At 44.1% G+C, this 13,626-nt stretch overlaps 1 protein-coding gene across 1 annotated transcript; it reads right to left on the bottom strand.

Moving 5' to 3' along the window:
* Nucleotides 1-530: 530 nt before the first annotated feature.
* Nucleotides 531-10,322, bottom strand: LOC120785484 (BTB/POZ domain-containing protein KCTD16-like). Its single transcript, XM_040120243.1, has 2 exons — nt 9,494-10,322; nt 531-982 (listed from the first exon to the last, which is right to left on the bottom strand). Exons 1-2 carry the CDS (start codon nt 10,314-10,316, stop codon nt 531-533), a joined length of 1,275 nt encoding a protein of 424 aa, XP_039976177.1. The 5' UTR covers nt 10,317-10,322.
* Nucleotides 10,323-13,626: the final 3,304 nt, after the last annotated feature.

Genomic DNA, 13,626 nt, shown 5'->3' with positions numbered 1-13,626 from the left:
AATTATACTGTTTGTGTTATCAGTGGAGTAGAGTGATATTTCAATGCTAACTCACAGCACCATCTGGGTATCCATTTAAAAAACAGCTATTGAGGGCAATTGCACATACAGGAGGCTATGTGATAAGTTGATGAATTGAAATGATGTTGCCCCTGAGGTTGCTTTGTTGCTTCGACTACTGATATAGTAGTAGCCTTTAGTACAACTGGCTGCCAGCTCTCTGAAGTGAGAACACGGTTAGCGATGTAAGCCCCAACAGGAGTAACCTGATTTACACATGTGCATATCATACACAACACTGTGCATACTTCACAAATCAATGACTCACGCTGCCATGTACAGTGTGTGCTCCTCTTAGTCATGCTGGCGGGGAAAGTGGCCTTAGTTTTTTTTTTTTTTCTAGTACAGTATGTGTCTTAGAGGGTGTAGTCTATTGGCTATGCAGTTAATACTCTTCATTGATAGTAACACGATACTACAGCATCATCTCTCCTTCTTTCTTTTGTCTTTTCTCTTCTTCACACTCAGTTTTAGAGACGGTACTTTCTCAGGAGCTCTGATTGCCACATGTACTTCCTCTCTGGAAAGTGATCAGGAATCCTAATGCGCTGGAAGTCCTGGATGCATTTCTCCAGCTCCTGCTCTGGAGTCAGCTTCTCCTTATTCGCTTTCCTCTTTGCGGCCTCTCTTTCCCGGACCCCGAAGGTTCTCACACGGAGCATGTCGGTCTTGCGGCGCATCTCTGCCTGTTGCAGCATGTGAATCGGTCCTTTAGGCATGTGACGGTCCAGCGTCTGGATGTTGGACTGCCGTCTCACGGGGCCACAGATTACGGTTCCTTGAGGGGAACTGGCCTCTGACTGGGTCTCAGAACAGGAAGTGGAGAGGTCATTGAAGGAAGTGCCGCTCTCTCCCTCCCGTTCACTTTTGTGGCTCTTGCAGCAGCAGTCACAGTGAGAGGACGACCACCTTGATGGCCCACCTGGGAACCACACACACAAACAAATGCAGTAAATTTTCTGTTGCAGCAAGACCCTCCGTCATGCAGAGAGAGACCCAGCTGTCCATATGGTGAAAGATTCCACAACTAATCAAAAGAAACAGTTTGTACTGATCAAGCAAATGCTGACAAATGCCTACACAGCAGTTTCAATGTCATACAAATATCTTTAAACGAATATCAGATGAGTGTGTGTGGTGGTGCGTGCGCATATTTAGGGGCTACAGATGTGAGAACATACAAGTTATTGGCTTTGACATTTAATTGCTGATTCTGAAGGAGCCGGTGGGCTGTGCATATTGCTTCCTCTGATAAGGAGAACCCCAGAGCTCAGTGCAGTTCAGTTTGGCTCACTAAAAGACCTTTCCCATTTCCAAAAGCAAAGCTTGTCTCGAAGCCAAAGCAATCTGCTTATTAGAATTGTAACCCGGCTGCCAAGACGGTGGTGTATTATTTTCCATTTTCAGATCAGTCGGTCAAGTGTAAGAATGTGCTTTCTACCTTAAGGGGGGCTGTCAGGTATAAAAAGCAGCCAAACACGGAAAAATAATTTATATTTGGTGGTAACAGAACCAGGTCAGTGAATAGCGGAGTGAGTAGATGTACCTGCAGACCCTGCAGGTGTCCTGACCTCCCGTCACGAAGATTGGATGAGCAGTGAACCTGGTGCAAAGATTTTAGTAGTCTTCATTCTTTCTCCTGTGCCTACTTCTTGTCTCATCTCACACTCTCCTACACTGCTAATTCTGAAATACTGTACTCTACTGCCGCTGGCTTGTGATGTGTTCAAGTAAAGACAGTCAAGACAGTGGCTGTCTTTCATTTCCAAAAATATCCCTGAACTATGGTCCATTAAAATAACAGGCAGAAATGTGTAGTGTTCAAAAGTACTGTGCTCCCTGTGATATAAAGGACAGTGTATGAGAAATAAACTCATGCACACAAATTTTAAAACCCTCTTAATGGCTTTTTCCAATGTGATGATTAAGACTCAATATCAATGATATCTCAGAGGGAGCAATAATTTGTCCATTACCTCCTTCCAGTGCTTGCACCAATTTATACTGAACGGAGTTCAAGGGGAATTTTAACCTCTCTGCACAGACTGTAATAATGACCTTATCTCTGGTACGATGATTGCATTGGGCTGATAGTGAGAGAGTCACTAACAGCTTTTTAATGGCTAATCCATGAGTATAGAGGCCAATCACTGCACCAATTTCCCCCCACAGAAAATGAATCTAGCTGAATCCAGCAGATGAGCAGCACCAGGCAAATGGACGCCGGTGCTTTAGTGGGGAGGATCAAGAGCAGGGAGGCTGAGCATTGTTTCTAAATGGATGGATGCTGTAGTCCGGAGGGGCAACCCGTTTTGGAAACTAGCCAACACCCAATAATAGAATCATAAAATTTTCAAGCCATGCAGGCGAATTATCTGTATTAAAGCCACTGACAGCCTGAGAAGCACCTGGGCTTTCATTTCGTTTTAGCTGACAATTTTTCCAAAAAGAGCCTGGACATGGTAATGATTGTTGCCGTATAGCCCATAAGACAAAACACAAATCTATGTATGTAAGAATAAAATCACATCAAGCTTTGATGTCCTTATCAAAATCAGAGCCAAGACAGGAAACAATTAAGAGCCTTGTCAGGAAACGCAGTCATTCTCGGGTGCATTTAAACGAGTGGGTGTGTATGATACACTTTGCTATCTTTTCAGGGAAGCCATTGATTGCATTGTGTTTTTCTCAGATCTATACAGTCTGTCTAAGAGATCATATTCCGACAACATAAAGAGACACAGTTGCTGGTCCTCCGAGTCGAGCTGTGTCTGCACTTCTCATAAATAACACAGAGACAGGGAGTCAAGTTCTGCGTAGGGGCATGCAGGCGTGTCACACAGGGTATCCTCAAAGTCCTCTCCACACCTAATCAAAAGCAGGGATGTTTGTCCTTGTGCCTGGGAGAGGTCAGTTTTGATGCCTGTATATCAGATTAAAATGGCATGTTTTTATCCATTTAAAGGTTTTAAATGGCAGGAAAGTGATTGGGAGTGATTGGGACATGATTGGGACTGAAAGCAGGGAATTCTGACAAACTCAAATTCAAATGTCAGAGAGTTTCTTGCCAGACATTAGTGTGTTAGTTACAACCGCCAAGGAGGTTATGTTTCACCTGTGTCTGGTTTGTTTATTGGTTTATTGGTTTGTTGGTTTGTTTATTTGTCAGCAGGAGTACGCAAAAACTTCTGAACTGATTTGCACCAAACTTGGTGGGGGGATTGGACATGGGCCAAGGAATGCCCATTAAATTTTGGTGTGGATCTGTTTAAAGGGGCGTATAAAAGAATTTTTTATCACTTTCAGGCAGGGCATTTCTTGCCTTGGTGGACAATGCGCTCGGCAGAGTAGCTCCGTGCTTCAGTTGTGAAATCTGAGAGAGGCTCGGCACAATCATAAGCTAAGAGTTGAGAGGCAAAAAATACAAAGAAAGACGAAAAAGAAAGACTCATCACTCAGCAAAGTCATGTGGATATTGCACATAACCAGGAGGCCAAAACACAATTTGTTTCATATTCAGACTTGAGTGACCCAAAGCTGTCTGCCTCGTATATTTGAATCTCTGAAGTGACGTGAACTGTGCACTTAATCTAAATAAATGAAAATACGTTTTGAACATAAAGCAGAATTTTACATCCAAGCTGTCTGACTCAGACAAAAAAAACAAAACAACACTTAACTTCTGAATTTCTGGAATAAACGTGTCTGCCTTATTCACTTTCATTACTGCCTCTCATTTGTCCAAACACAACAAAATCCCGAGAGGCTGAGTGGTGTGAATTATCGACAAATGCTTCAGTTGCTGCATGGTAATACAGAAACATTTTTTTAGCCAAGACTTTGGTTGTGAAACAAACAAAACGGGGAGGGAAAAAAATCTGCTTCTATGTACAAAGCTCTATGTATTAGGGTTAATTTTGTCTGGCCGGTTAAATATGCATATTCATGCAGCTATGCAGGGAGTTAAGCTCATACAAGTGGAGACTCTCTGATCTTAGACACACTCATATTCTCCAGCTCCCATATCCAGTTACACAAATAAATTTTACTCTGCCACTGCCTCAGGAAGAGTGTAGTTTACATGCTTGTTAGCTCACAAATTAGGCCAGCGTGTCCTTGTAGCAGAAAAAAGACTTGTCTTCCAAAGGCACTGACTGCCATTACAGGGAGAGTATCACTTCAGCAGATTGTGTCCAGCCCAACTAATGGCTACAGCCATCTTCTTGCCAGAAATAATAAGGTCTTTAATGTATGCTCACATTTGAATTTGTCAATATTAAATACCTCCGCGCAGCCATCCCACTCTGCTGAAATAACCCTCATCAGCAGCAGTGATGAGAGAGAGCCAGCCGGTAAGGGAGAAGTCGGGGTAACCAGTGGAGCCCCAACAAGCTCTACGTGACATGATCAAAGGACACAGAGCATCTCTTACGGTCTCTCATAGGCTGCCCCGGCCCAAATGATCTGCTTTGCATGAGAAGACTGACAGCTTAATTGACTGATTGTTAATGACAAGTAGTTGCCGTCCCCTCCCAGAGTCAGATGGTGGCTGCCCGCTGAGTGTCTGCCTGACCGGGAGATGAACAAGAAAAGCAGACAGATTGAAATGTCTATATCAGCCTCTCCCTGTGGGCCTGTCCCCTGACCCAGTGCCACACCCCTCCGCTGCACAAGAACCGATGAAGCAAGATGATGCGGAGCCAAAGCGTGAAGGCATCCCGAGTATTCACAGAACTCTTTTCAACACCTCAATGATGCCTCGAGAGACTGGAGGAAAGAAGAGGGGCAATTAATACGTCCCTCACCCTGTCAAGTGGGTGATATTCAAAGAGTAACATCTAACGAAATAGCATGTTACGCTTAGCTCAAGCATCAGATGCACGTTTAAATCTTCCAGCGCTATCTTAGATTACAACAGTTCTTTGGGGCAAACTCGATCAGCTCAGTCACATATGCGCAGGTTGCAATTGCTGCCATGAACCCCTGAACAGAGTCATCCCTCAAAAACAGTCACTACCTTACAAGGCTTCCTTTCAGGGGGTTCCCCCCAGGTCTTCAGAAAACACTCAGCCCTGCCCACGGTGTGAGGAGTAGCCGTGAAGCGTCTCTGGCGGGATCATTAAGGTGTTAGACGTCAGGTAGTCAGAGCTGTTATACCTGTTCTCCCACAGCTACAGGGTGCAAAAATAGCAGAACCACGGACAAAAATGACAGCATGTAAATTATGGCTGAACAATACCATTAAGTTTAAGTTTCTTCTTTTAAAAGAACATACTGGAAACTTTTTGGCAAGACAATCAATAAGCGTGCACAGACAGTGTGAGAGGGTTGGAGTGAAATAGCTTATTTCATGCATAAAAGAGTTTTTATCTACACTAGCAGCCTGAATCCCAGTTCGGGAATGTTACAATCCCACCAATCACTGCTTAACTAAGTCTCTGCAAGATCGATTTAATACTGTATACTGAGATGAAATGGACACTAATCGCTGCCTAGATATCAATACAAAAGCTTGTGGTAAGATATACAAAAACAAACAGCAGCAGCAGCAAACTGTTTTTAGTTAATGGCCTTAAGCATGAAAAACCACCAGCACGGTCCTTCAAAATTCAGTGCACGCAGCTTCGAAGAATGACTGACTTCAAACACTACATTTTCCTTCTGCATCTGCACCTTTTCAATAAACTCATATTTACTCCCAAAGGTGAGCCAGATTGTCAACTTAAACTGATGTACTGCGCAGGGTTCGGCAAGCTATTGCGAGAAAAAATGGCACGAGCACACACACCTGTGCTTCACTTCCGACCATTTTTCTGCCCAGGTTCCCAATAAGACGTAATATGAGTTATTCATGGGAGCGCCATCCATCTCCTGCAGGCACTGACAATCCATCCAGACTCCAACCAGGCTCTCCGGGAGCTCGGGGACGGCCCAATCTCTGCCTCCATTACACCCAAGCAATTGATTACTTTCCCCCGTCTCTCCCTGCCGCCTTGTGGCCATTGTTCAAGGGCCATTATGGCCACACATCATCTCATTCACAGCCCAAATGAAGACTGGACAGCTTTATTAACAGAGCACACCTTGCAAGTATAATCATTCTCCATCTTTACTGTACGTGTCTCCCATTTTGACAAGACACTTCTGCACAGAGTGGGACAGATTAAACTGTCTCTGATGTTAACAGTCCTAATATTCAGTGATGATTTGCTCTGCCACATTGATGTGGAGGCTGTGATGTCAAAGCAGGTTATGATGGGACTTTGTCCCAGATGATGGCTAATATTCATCAGTGAACTGACTGAAACAACCTATCCTATTTTAAAATATGACTTGTAATGGCCCTAAAATAGCTTAGCATTTATCTCTCTAAATTGCAGCTCCAGTGGACCCCTGGAGACGGGGCAAATACTCTGGGATCACAGATTGGTTTTAAATTAGCCAACACTCGCCTCTTTCCCCAGGGATAATTGGCAACAAGGAGACTGGCCCCAAGCGCCAAGTGGGAGGTTAGAGTTGTCAATCACTGCAACACTAAAGTTGTCACTCCCATTTCAAAAACTAAATGCCCCATCATGCTAAACAACCTGCATTTCTGCTTGACAAATAACCTGTCCCGTTTAAAAGAAATGCTCATGGTGAGATAAAGTTTTGATTTACTAAATCAAAATTCTCCATCTATACTGTCTGTACTGTATTTACTCTTTCATAATTTTGATTTAGTAAGTCAAAATTCTGAGTTAGTAAATCAGAATCTCTTATTTCTTAATCTCATAATTCCAATTTTGACTTTTTATCTGAAAATGTTGATTTACAACCTCTTTGGTTTGACTTTTAATTTAATAATTTTGGCTTACTATTTCATAGTGTTGATTTTTTTTATCTCATAAATCTCATAATTTTGACTTTTCATCTAATAATGTCGACTTACTACCTCATAACTTTGACTTAACTTTTACTTTTGACATACCGTGAGCACATCTTTTATCATAACTAACCTCTCATCTATTTTTTTTTTTTCTTTTACAGGCAGCAATAGGCTTCCATACATTTCCTTAAATTAATGCAATTCAATGCAAGATGCTGCGACCATTTTTTGACCAAACCAGCTGCCATCTCAGTCCCGGTCATTCTTAATGTGCGCTGGTAATCAGTGTTGATATACTTCTCTCCCTCTCAGTAGTTTATTCAAAGGGGGAACAAGTCATACCAGGTTAAATGTGAAGTACTGATCATGGCCGTCGGGTTTGGAAACATTTGCTCATGAAGAATGCGCAGACACTGTGGCCTCCTTGAGAAACGTGCACTTCTTCTGAAAGTTTCTTTTGTTTTAGTCTGTGGAGACACCAAGAGCATACGCGTATCCAACCAGGCAGGAGTGGATGACGGACGAGTCCTTTGACTGTTAATACAGATGACACCACACTGTAAAGTGACGAATATCTACTGTGGACATTTTTGAAACCGGAGTCCACGCTTATCCTGAGAGTCAGTGAGGTCTGCAGTAAACAACTGCTGCATTGAACAGGAAGAGCCACATGGATGATGCAAAGGAACTGACAGGCTGGAAGAAAGTCTCTCACTTTGGTTACCGCGCTGGATTGCTCTTTTTACACCCTCGACAAACCCAGCCTCTTTCTTTCACTCCATATGTGGTTGGATGGGGAGGGGGGTAAGAGAGAGCAGTGAAATCCTCTGCTGTAAACAACAATAAAGCACATCTGTATTATCTTAGCCCCCCCCCGGAAGGTGCACTTGTCTACATGTATTCTTACTTTAGGACTACCTGCCCTAGGCCAGCCAGTGTCCCACATTCAGAATCAGGTTACAGTATTAGTTTGGAAAGTGGATGCGGGCCGCTGTGCTGCCGTGAAGCAAAGGCTCTCACGCCTGTCTGCCTTTGATGTGTCTATCCATCATCCGGAGGAGGCCTCCGTCTCCTAACGCTCGCTATAAACTGTATGTGTGTGTTTCCTTTCACCCTCACCTTGTCTGCTCTCCTGTAATGAAAAGCCCGTCTCGCTCTCTTCTTCCGTGTCTTGCCACCCGAACTCTTCTCCGCTCCCCTCCTTCGGACTCGATGAACTTTCCTGTCTGATACTTACTTTAATCTATTTTTGCTCCTCGCTCCCTCTCGCTTCTTTCTGCCTCAGTTCTTTCTCCCCATGGCCAGGTCTCATGCAACTTTTACTCTCCCATCCCTCATGCCCAGCCGCTCTCTCCTCCATCTGCTCGCCTCCCTCCTCTTCGCTTGCTTTCAGCTTGCTGCCTTAAAGTCCCTCTCTTTCTCTCTCCCTTTCCTCTGTGTGCTCTTCTTACTCTGCATCTTCCTTCCATGCTGTGGCTACTGCAGTTTCCCCCCTCTCTCTTCCCTCCCTCGCATCCACCTCTTACTGTCCCATCGCATGCCTTTGTCCTAGGGCAGTCTCTGTTGATGGGGAAGGGGGTCAACACCTACACCATATGCTGAGCTCCAAAAAGTTGAATGACTCAGGAAATTCCTACCTGTCTGGATGTTATGGCAGGTCAAGTCAGACCCCTCTGTTATAATTAGCCCATAATAACAACACCATTGGTAAAGCATTAGCAAACCATATGCCATATCTTCCCCAGCCAACCCTCCTGCACCTCCAACCTTTACCCACCAACTGGGCTTTTTTGCAGCTCTTCCAAAGGGAGCCATTCAGAATAATGACCAAAGTGCTTTTTAATTGGCCATATGGTCCAACCCCTCCCTCCGCATAGAGTGGAATGAGCCATATTTGCAGCTAATTACGGCGTTTGCTGATGAACAAACTGTCTGTCTTCAAGTAAAAATTCAAAGCTGATTCAAGAGAATGCACAAGTATTCATGTGAAAATTTGCTGCCCACTGGTGCTATATTATTCATAACCCATCCGTTGGCAGAATCAAAGCAATAACGCGGGTTTACGCATGACGCATGTGTGCTCGAAGTGTAGCAGCGCAGTGACTCAACTCCCCTGAGGCCCGTGGGCAAGTTTGCCTCTCAACTCGGACGCAAAACAGAGGTTTCAAAGTCAGCCACTGCAAGAGATGCAAAGATTCAAATGGGAAGGAACCGGAACATGCCTCCTGGTGGTGTGAGCTATTCACCGGCTCCTGCAGATCGCCTTCAAATCTAGACCATTATACTGTACAAACACATTAGATGGGCTTTGGCGTGGAAAATCGTTTAAACTAAACGTTTTTTCACCATTTAATTCATACAATACCATACTGATCTTTCTAATGCCTGGATGTGGTTATTCGGGGCGAGCGAGGGGCACCATTATTTTTATTTATCACTTTTCGACGGGTGTTGTTCGTGTTTAACATCCCCGTTGTTTGCATTTTGACTTCTGAAGGTTAAAGCCTCCAATTTAATTCACATCACTTCTGAGAGTATAATGATTAGGAATAAACCTTCACTCACGGTAGAAGATGTACTGTGCGTAATTGGACCAGACCCTGTCATCCGCGTAATGACTGATGGAGGACGCGGTCAGGGACGAATTGCAGGCCACGATGTGGAAGCCGCTCTCTGACAGCATGTCAAAAGCTCTCTCCAGGTGCCTGAACTTGAGGTAAAACCTGCACGTGTAGCGGTCCGGGGGTCTGTCCGTGTCCCTGTTCTCGTTCAGGGCGTCTCCGAACACCTCTTTCGCCAACCCGATCCTGCTGCTGATGAAGATCCGCGGTAACTTTTTGGCCTTGGCATCAGTTTGACTCTCTCTGCCTCCCGCCGCGCAGACGCCTCTGAAAGCGACCGTGATGTAGCCATACCTCCTGTCGAAGGAGTAAGAGGGGTAAAGCCTCTGGTCGCTGCCCTGCGACGCATCATCGAAATCACTGTAGTACAAGTCGTCTGGAAACAGTTTCGACTCCTCGGAGGACAAAAGTTTGGCCAATTCTGGCAGCTGGAAGTATTCTGCCTCTCTTTTCAACCTCCCCCTCTCAGGGAAGTGGTCAGGCAGAACAACTTGCTTGTCTCTAAGGTAATCCAACACATACCGAAACAGAAAGCCATCTCTGTCAATGAAATAGCGTCCCCTGAGGTCCCGGGACAAGTCATTCGAAGACCCCTTCTTGTTAGAGAACAGCTTCCCAAGTAAGGAATTTGGAAAGCTGGTCAAGGTGGCATGGCGAGTGTAATACACCTGTCCACCCACATTTAGCTCAATAACATCCGATGGGGGGGTTTGCACTGAGCCTTGCTCTTTTGCAGGTTGCGTTTTGCAGTTTTCGCTCAGTGCCATTTTTTAAATTATATTTATTTATTTTTTGTTCAGATCTTGCACGAAACCCGAGTCTCAATCACGGGGCGCAAACGTCCCAGAAGTTCAGGGTGTTGGGTGCAGCTGCATGGTGTTGATGCACCCAGATCCAAAGCACAGTCTCGACTCAAGCTGCAGTCCTCACATCCAGTGTCTCATGACAAACAATCCCAAGGTGTGCCCACGCTATATCCTTTTAACCCCATGCGTAAATGTGCCTGCCCACGGTGAATCCTTTTTGAACAAGATCGATTATCATAACCAGCATCATGTTACACACATCCACTCCGATGGGCCATGGCTGTGACTTCAAGGAAATATAATCCTCACTTTACTGTTGAGATTTCCCACCATCAAAAAAGTAAAAACATCTTTTCACTCATGTTTTTTTTTCCCCCCCTGTGGAAAGATTCAACCTCTCGCGTTTGGTTTCTATGTTCAGTCACATCAGTCCAAGATAAACTGAGGAATAAGCGTGCATCCCATCATCCCTCTACTGAGCGTCGCTCCTGACAAATGGGATGCTGAAGCATGCTCCGAGGTTGCGCACAGAGAGGAGGATGGAAGCGGGACTCCTGTGCGCACCCATCCTTCCAAACTGCTGAGGGCGGAGAGGCTTGGTCCGGCGGAAGGTTTAAGATGATGTTGCTCTAAGCTGTGCAAGAGAGAGAGAGGGGGAAAAAAAAAAAAAACGTCCCATGAAGTAATGTCTTACATCATCTTAAAGGAAAATGACATTTGCAGAAGATCGACATAGAATGGACTGCTGTGGGTGCATCTGTGCAGTTTTTCATGAGATTCGGATCCAGCCACGGGCGACGTGCAGCCGTCGGAGAGGATTCGGGTCTAATGCAGTCTTAACATCCCGGCGTTGCGGATTTTAATCCCTTCTCCTGAGTCTTCACAGAGGCTTTCGCATTTACATTTAACGCTTTTAGCTGACGCGCTTATCCCAGGAGACGGGTGAGGGGGTTAGGTCCCATGCAGTGTCTTGCTCAAAGACTCATCGGCAGTGACAGCCCTGCGTGAACAGAGCTGCTGGTCTACAAGGACACGGTACTCCTTCACTCCGTTTCTACACAACTGCCAGTAACGACTCAAACATTAAATGAAATAAACTAAAATAAAAAATGTCAGTGGCACTCTACACCTTGGGCAACAGTGTCCCTTCTTTCATCCGGAACACTGTGACTGAATATGAAAATTGATCCCTTCCTCATCGATTTGACCGAGTGAATTCTTACTTCAGCACCACGGACAGATCTCAGCCCAGCCCCAAACACACAGCTGCTCGATGCTCCATCTCCTGTCAAATGAACGGATTTAATAGTAAAGCAACACAGTGATTGATATCCCTCTGTTTTACACAAGAATGTCCTTTCATACTGCATTGATCCATTAGACCAATTTAGTTACAAATCCCCCACAAAGTGCACATTCCTTGCAGTTTTCCCAGCTGTTTTATGGGGGGGGGGGCACGAAGACGAAACCTCCATTACTGAGTCATTTGATTCTGGATTACAGTAGGAGGAGGACAGGGGTCTGGGACTTGGGGACTTGTACATTTTTGCTCAGGGCCTGCTCAGTGAATTTCACATAGAGCCTTCGGTGGAAGTGAGATGCAAGGCTTGATAATGCATGACATCATCTATACATGCATTTATATGTCGGTCACAAGCTAGTTTTGTTTTTATAATGTGGAGTAAATTGAAAATATGCATCAAAAAGAATCATGGTCACCTGAAAATGGGGGACCACTTTTTTTTTTTTTCCATATGAAGTATCAGGTCTCTTATGTCCACTGGCCACATCACAAAAAGCCACCAGCAACACTGACACTCACCTGGGTTTCAGCTTGTTTTGTATCTTTTGATTGTTTTCTTTTCCAGCTTGTTTGCTTTTGTGTGTGATTTGGGGCCGTCTCGTAATAAATCAGAGGCTTTTATTGCTGCAGTGCTGAGAGAAGCCGTTGATGATGGGAGAGCACCCTTGACTCATGGTTTTGAGGAGGCAGCGGTCACGCTTTACCCTGTTAATTCAGAGTATATTGTGAAGGGTTGCTAAGCAGCCACAGGGGACTGAGTGGGATTCAAACAGTTGGGACTATAGAACTACAGTGAGCAGACCACTCATCTCTTTTTCTGTGATATTAGGTTTTACAGCTTACATTACTCTATGGGGTTTTGTAAATTTACATATTATGTAAATTTACAAAACCCCATAGAGCGCAGATTATTATGTCTCTGCCGTTGGACCTATATAACAGGAAAACTTGGAGGTGGTTTTTCCTGGCCCTTGCTTGGGGATGATTCTCTTCTCATATGGTTTTTGTTTTATTTCCTGTTTGTGCGCTACTCCCAGGTTAGATTCTATCTTTTGGAAAGGGTTGAATTTCAGGCAACTTCAGGGTGAATAATGGAAGACAAGATGGGTCCCAGCTGAGTGTGAAGGGAGAAGATCTGTATGTGCTGGAACATTAAATTGACAACTGTGGGCTTTGCATGTGGCTTGGGCAAAAATACAAAGAAACTAATTATGTGCATGATTTATGATGAAATGTTCACTGATACATTTTCACTTCTGGTCTCCAAACATTGTTCCATTGATGTGTTATTTTATAGACAAGCCAGTGAATTTTGTGTCTTATGGAAAATTGTGCAATACACTGATGTGCAGCCTTGAAATAAATAAACATTTAAATAAATAAATGAATAATACAGACCCAAACCTCTCGGAACATTTATTATCCGTGTGCAGATTGTAATAGCCTGTCTTACCCTATACCCTCTTTGCCTAACCACGTTTCAGCCACTCATAGTTCCTGATGAAAGAGGCAGACGTGTCAACTGGCATGTATTGAGAAACAAAATATAATTCGTAGTTTTCAGACTCATTCAGAAAGGAACAGTCAGTTTTTTTATAAGTTAAAAAAAAACTCTGACGTCTCTTTATGCCACTGAAAATGTGCATCTGTGTTATGTACCTTTCCTAGGAGTAAGGTGAAAAAACTCACTCATTAGTTACAAAATTTACAAATTTAATAATTAAAGGCTGCATCCCTTTCCGTGACATTGGGTGTCACCTTGAGGCCCTAGAGGGCAGCACAATAAGAAAACACATTTGAAAATAAAATGTGAGCTAAAAAGAACTTCCATCCACTGGAACTATGAATTGCAATAGATCTGTATAATAGTTCTGTTACTCCAAAATAAGTCACCTTTCTTTATTTGCACATCACTATAATTTTTCTGTCCGCCTGTAAAATGCCCCATTAACAGATGCAAGACAGTGT

Source organism: Xiphias gladius, chromosome 23 (genome assembly GCF_016859285.1).
Source record: "Xiphias gladius isolate SHS-SW01 ecotype Sanya breed wild chromosome 23, ASM1685928v1, whole genome shotgun sequence".
NCBI lineage: Eukaryota > Metazoa > Chordata > Actinopteri > Istiophoriformes > Xiphiidae > Xiphias > Xiphias gladius.
Note: the sequence above shows the minus strand (reverse complement) of the source record. Positions and strands in the feature narration are given on the sequence as shown.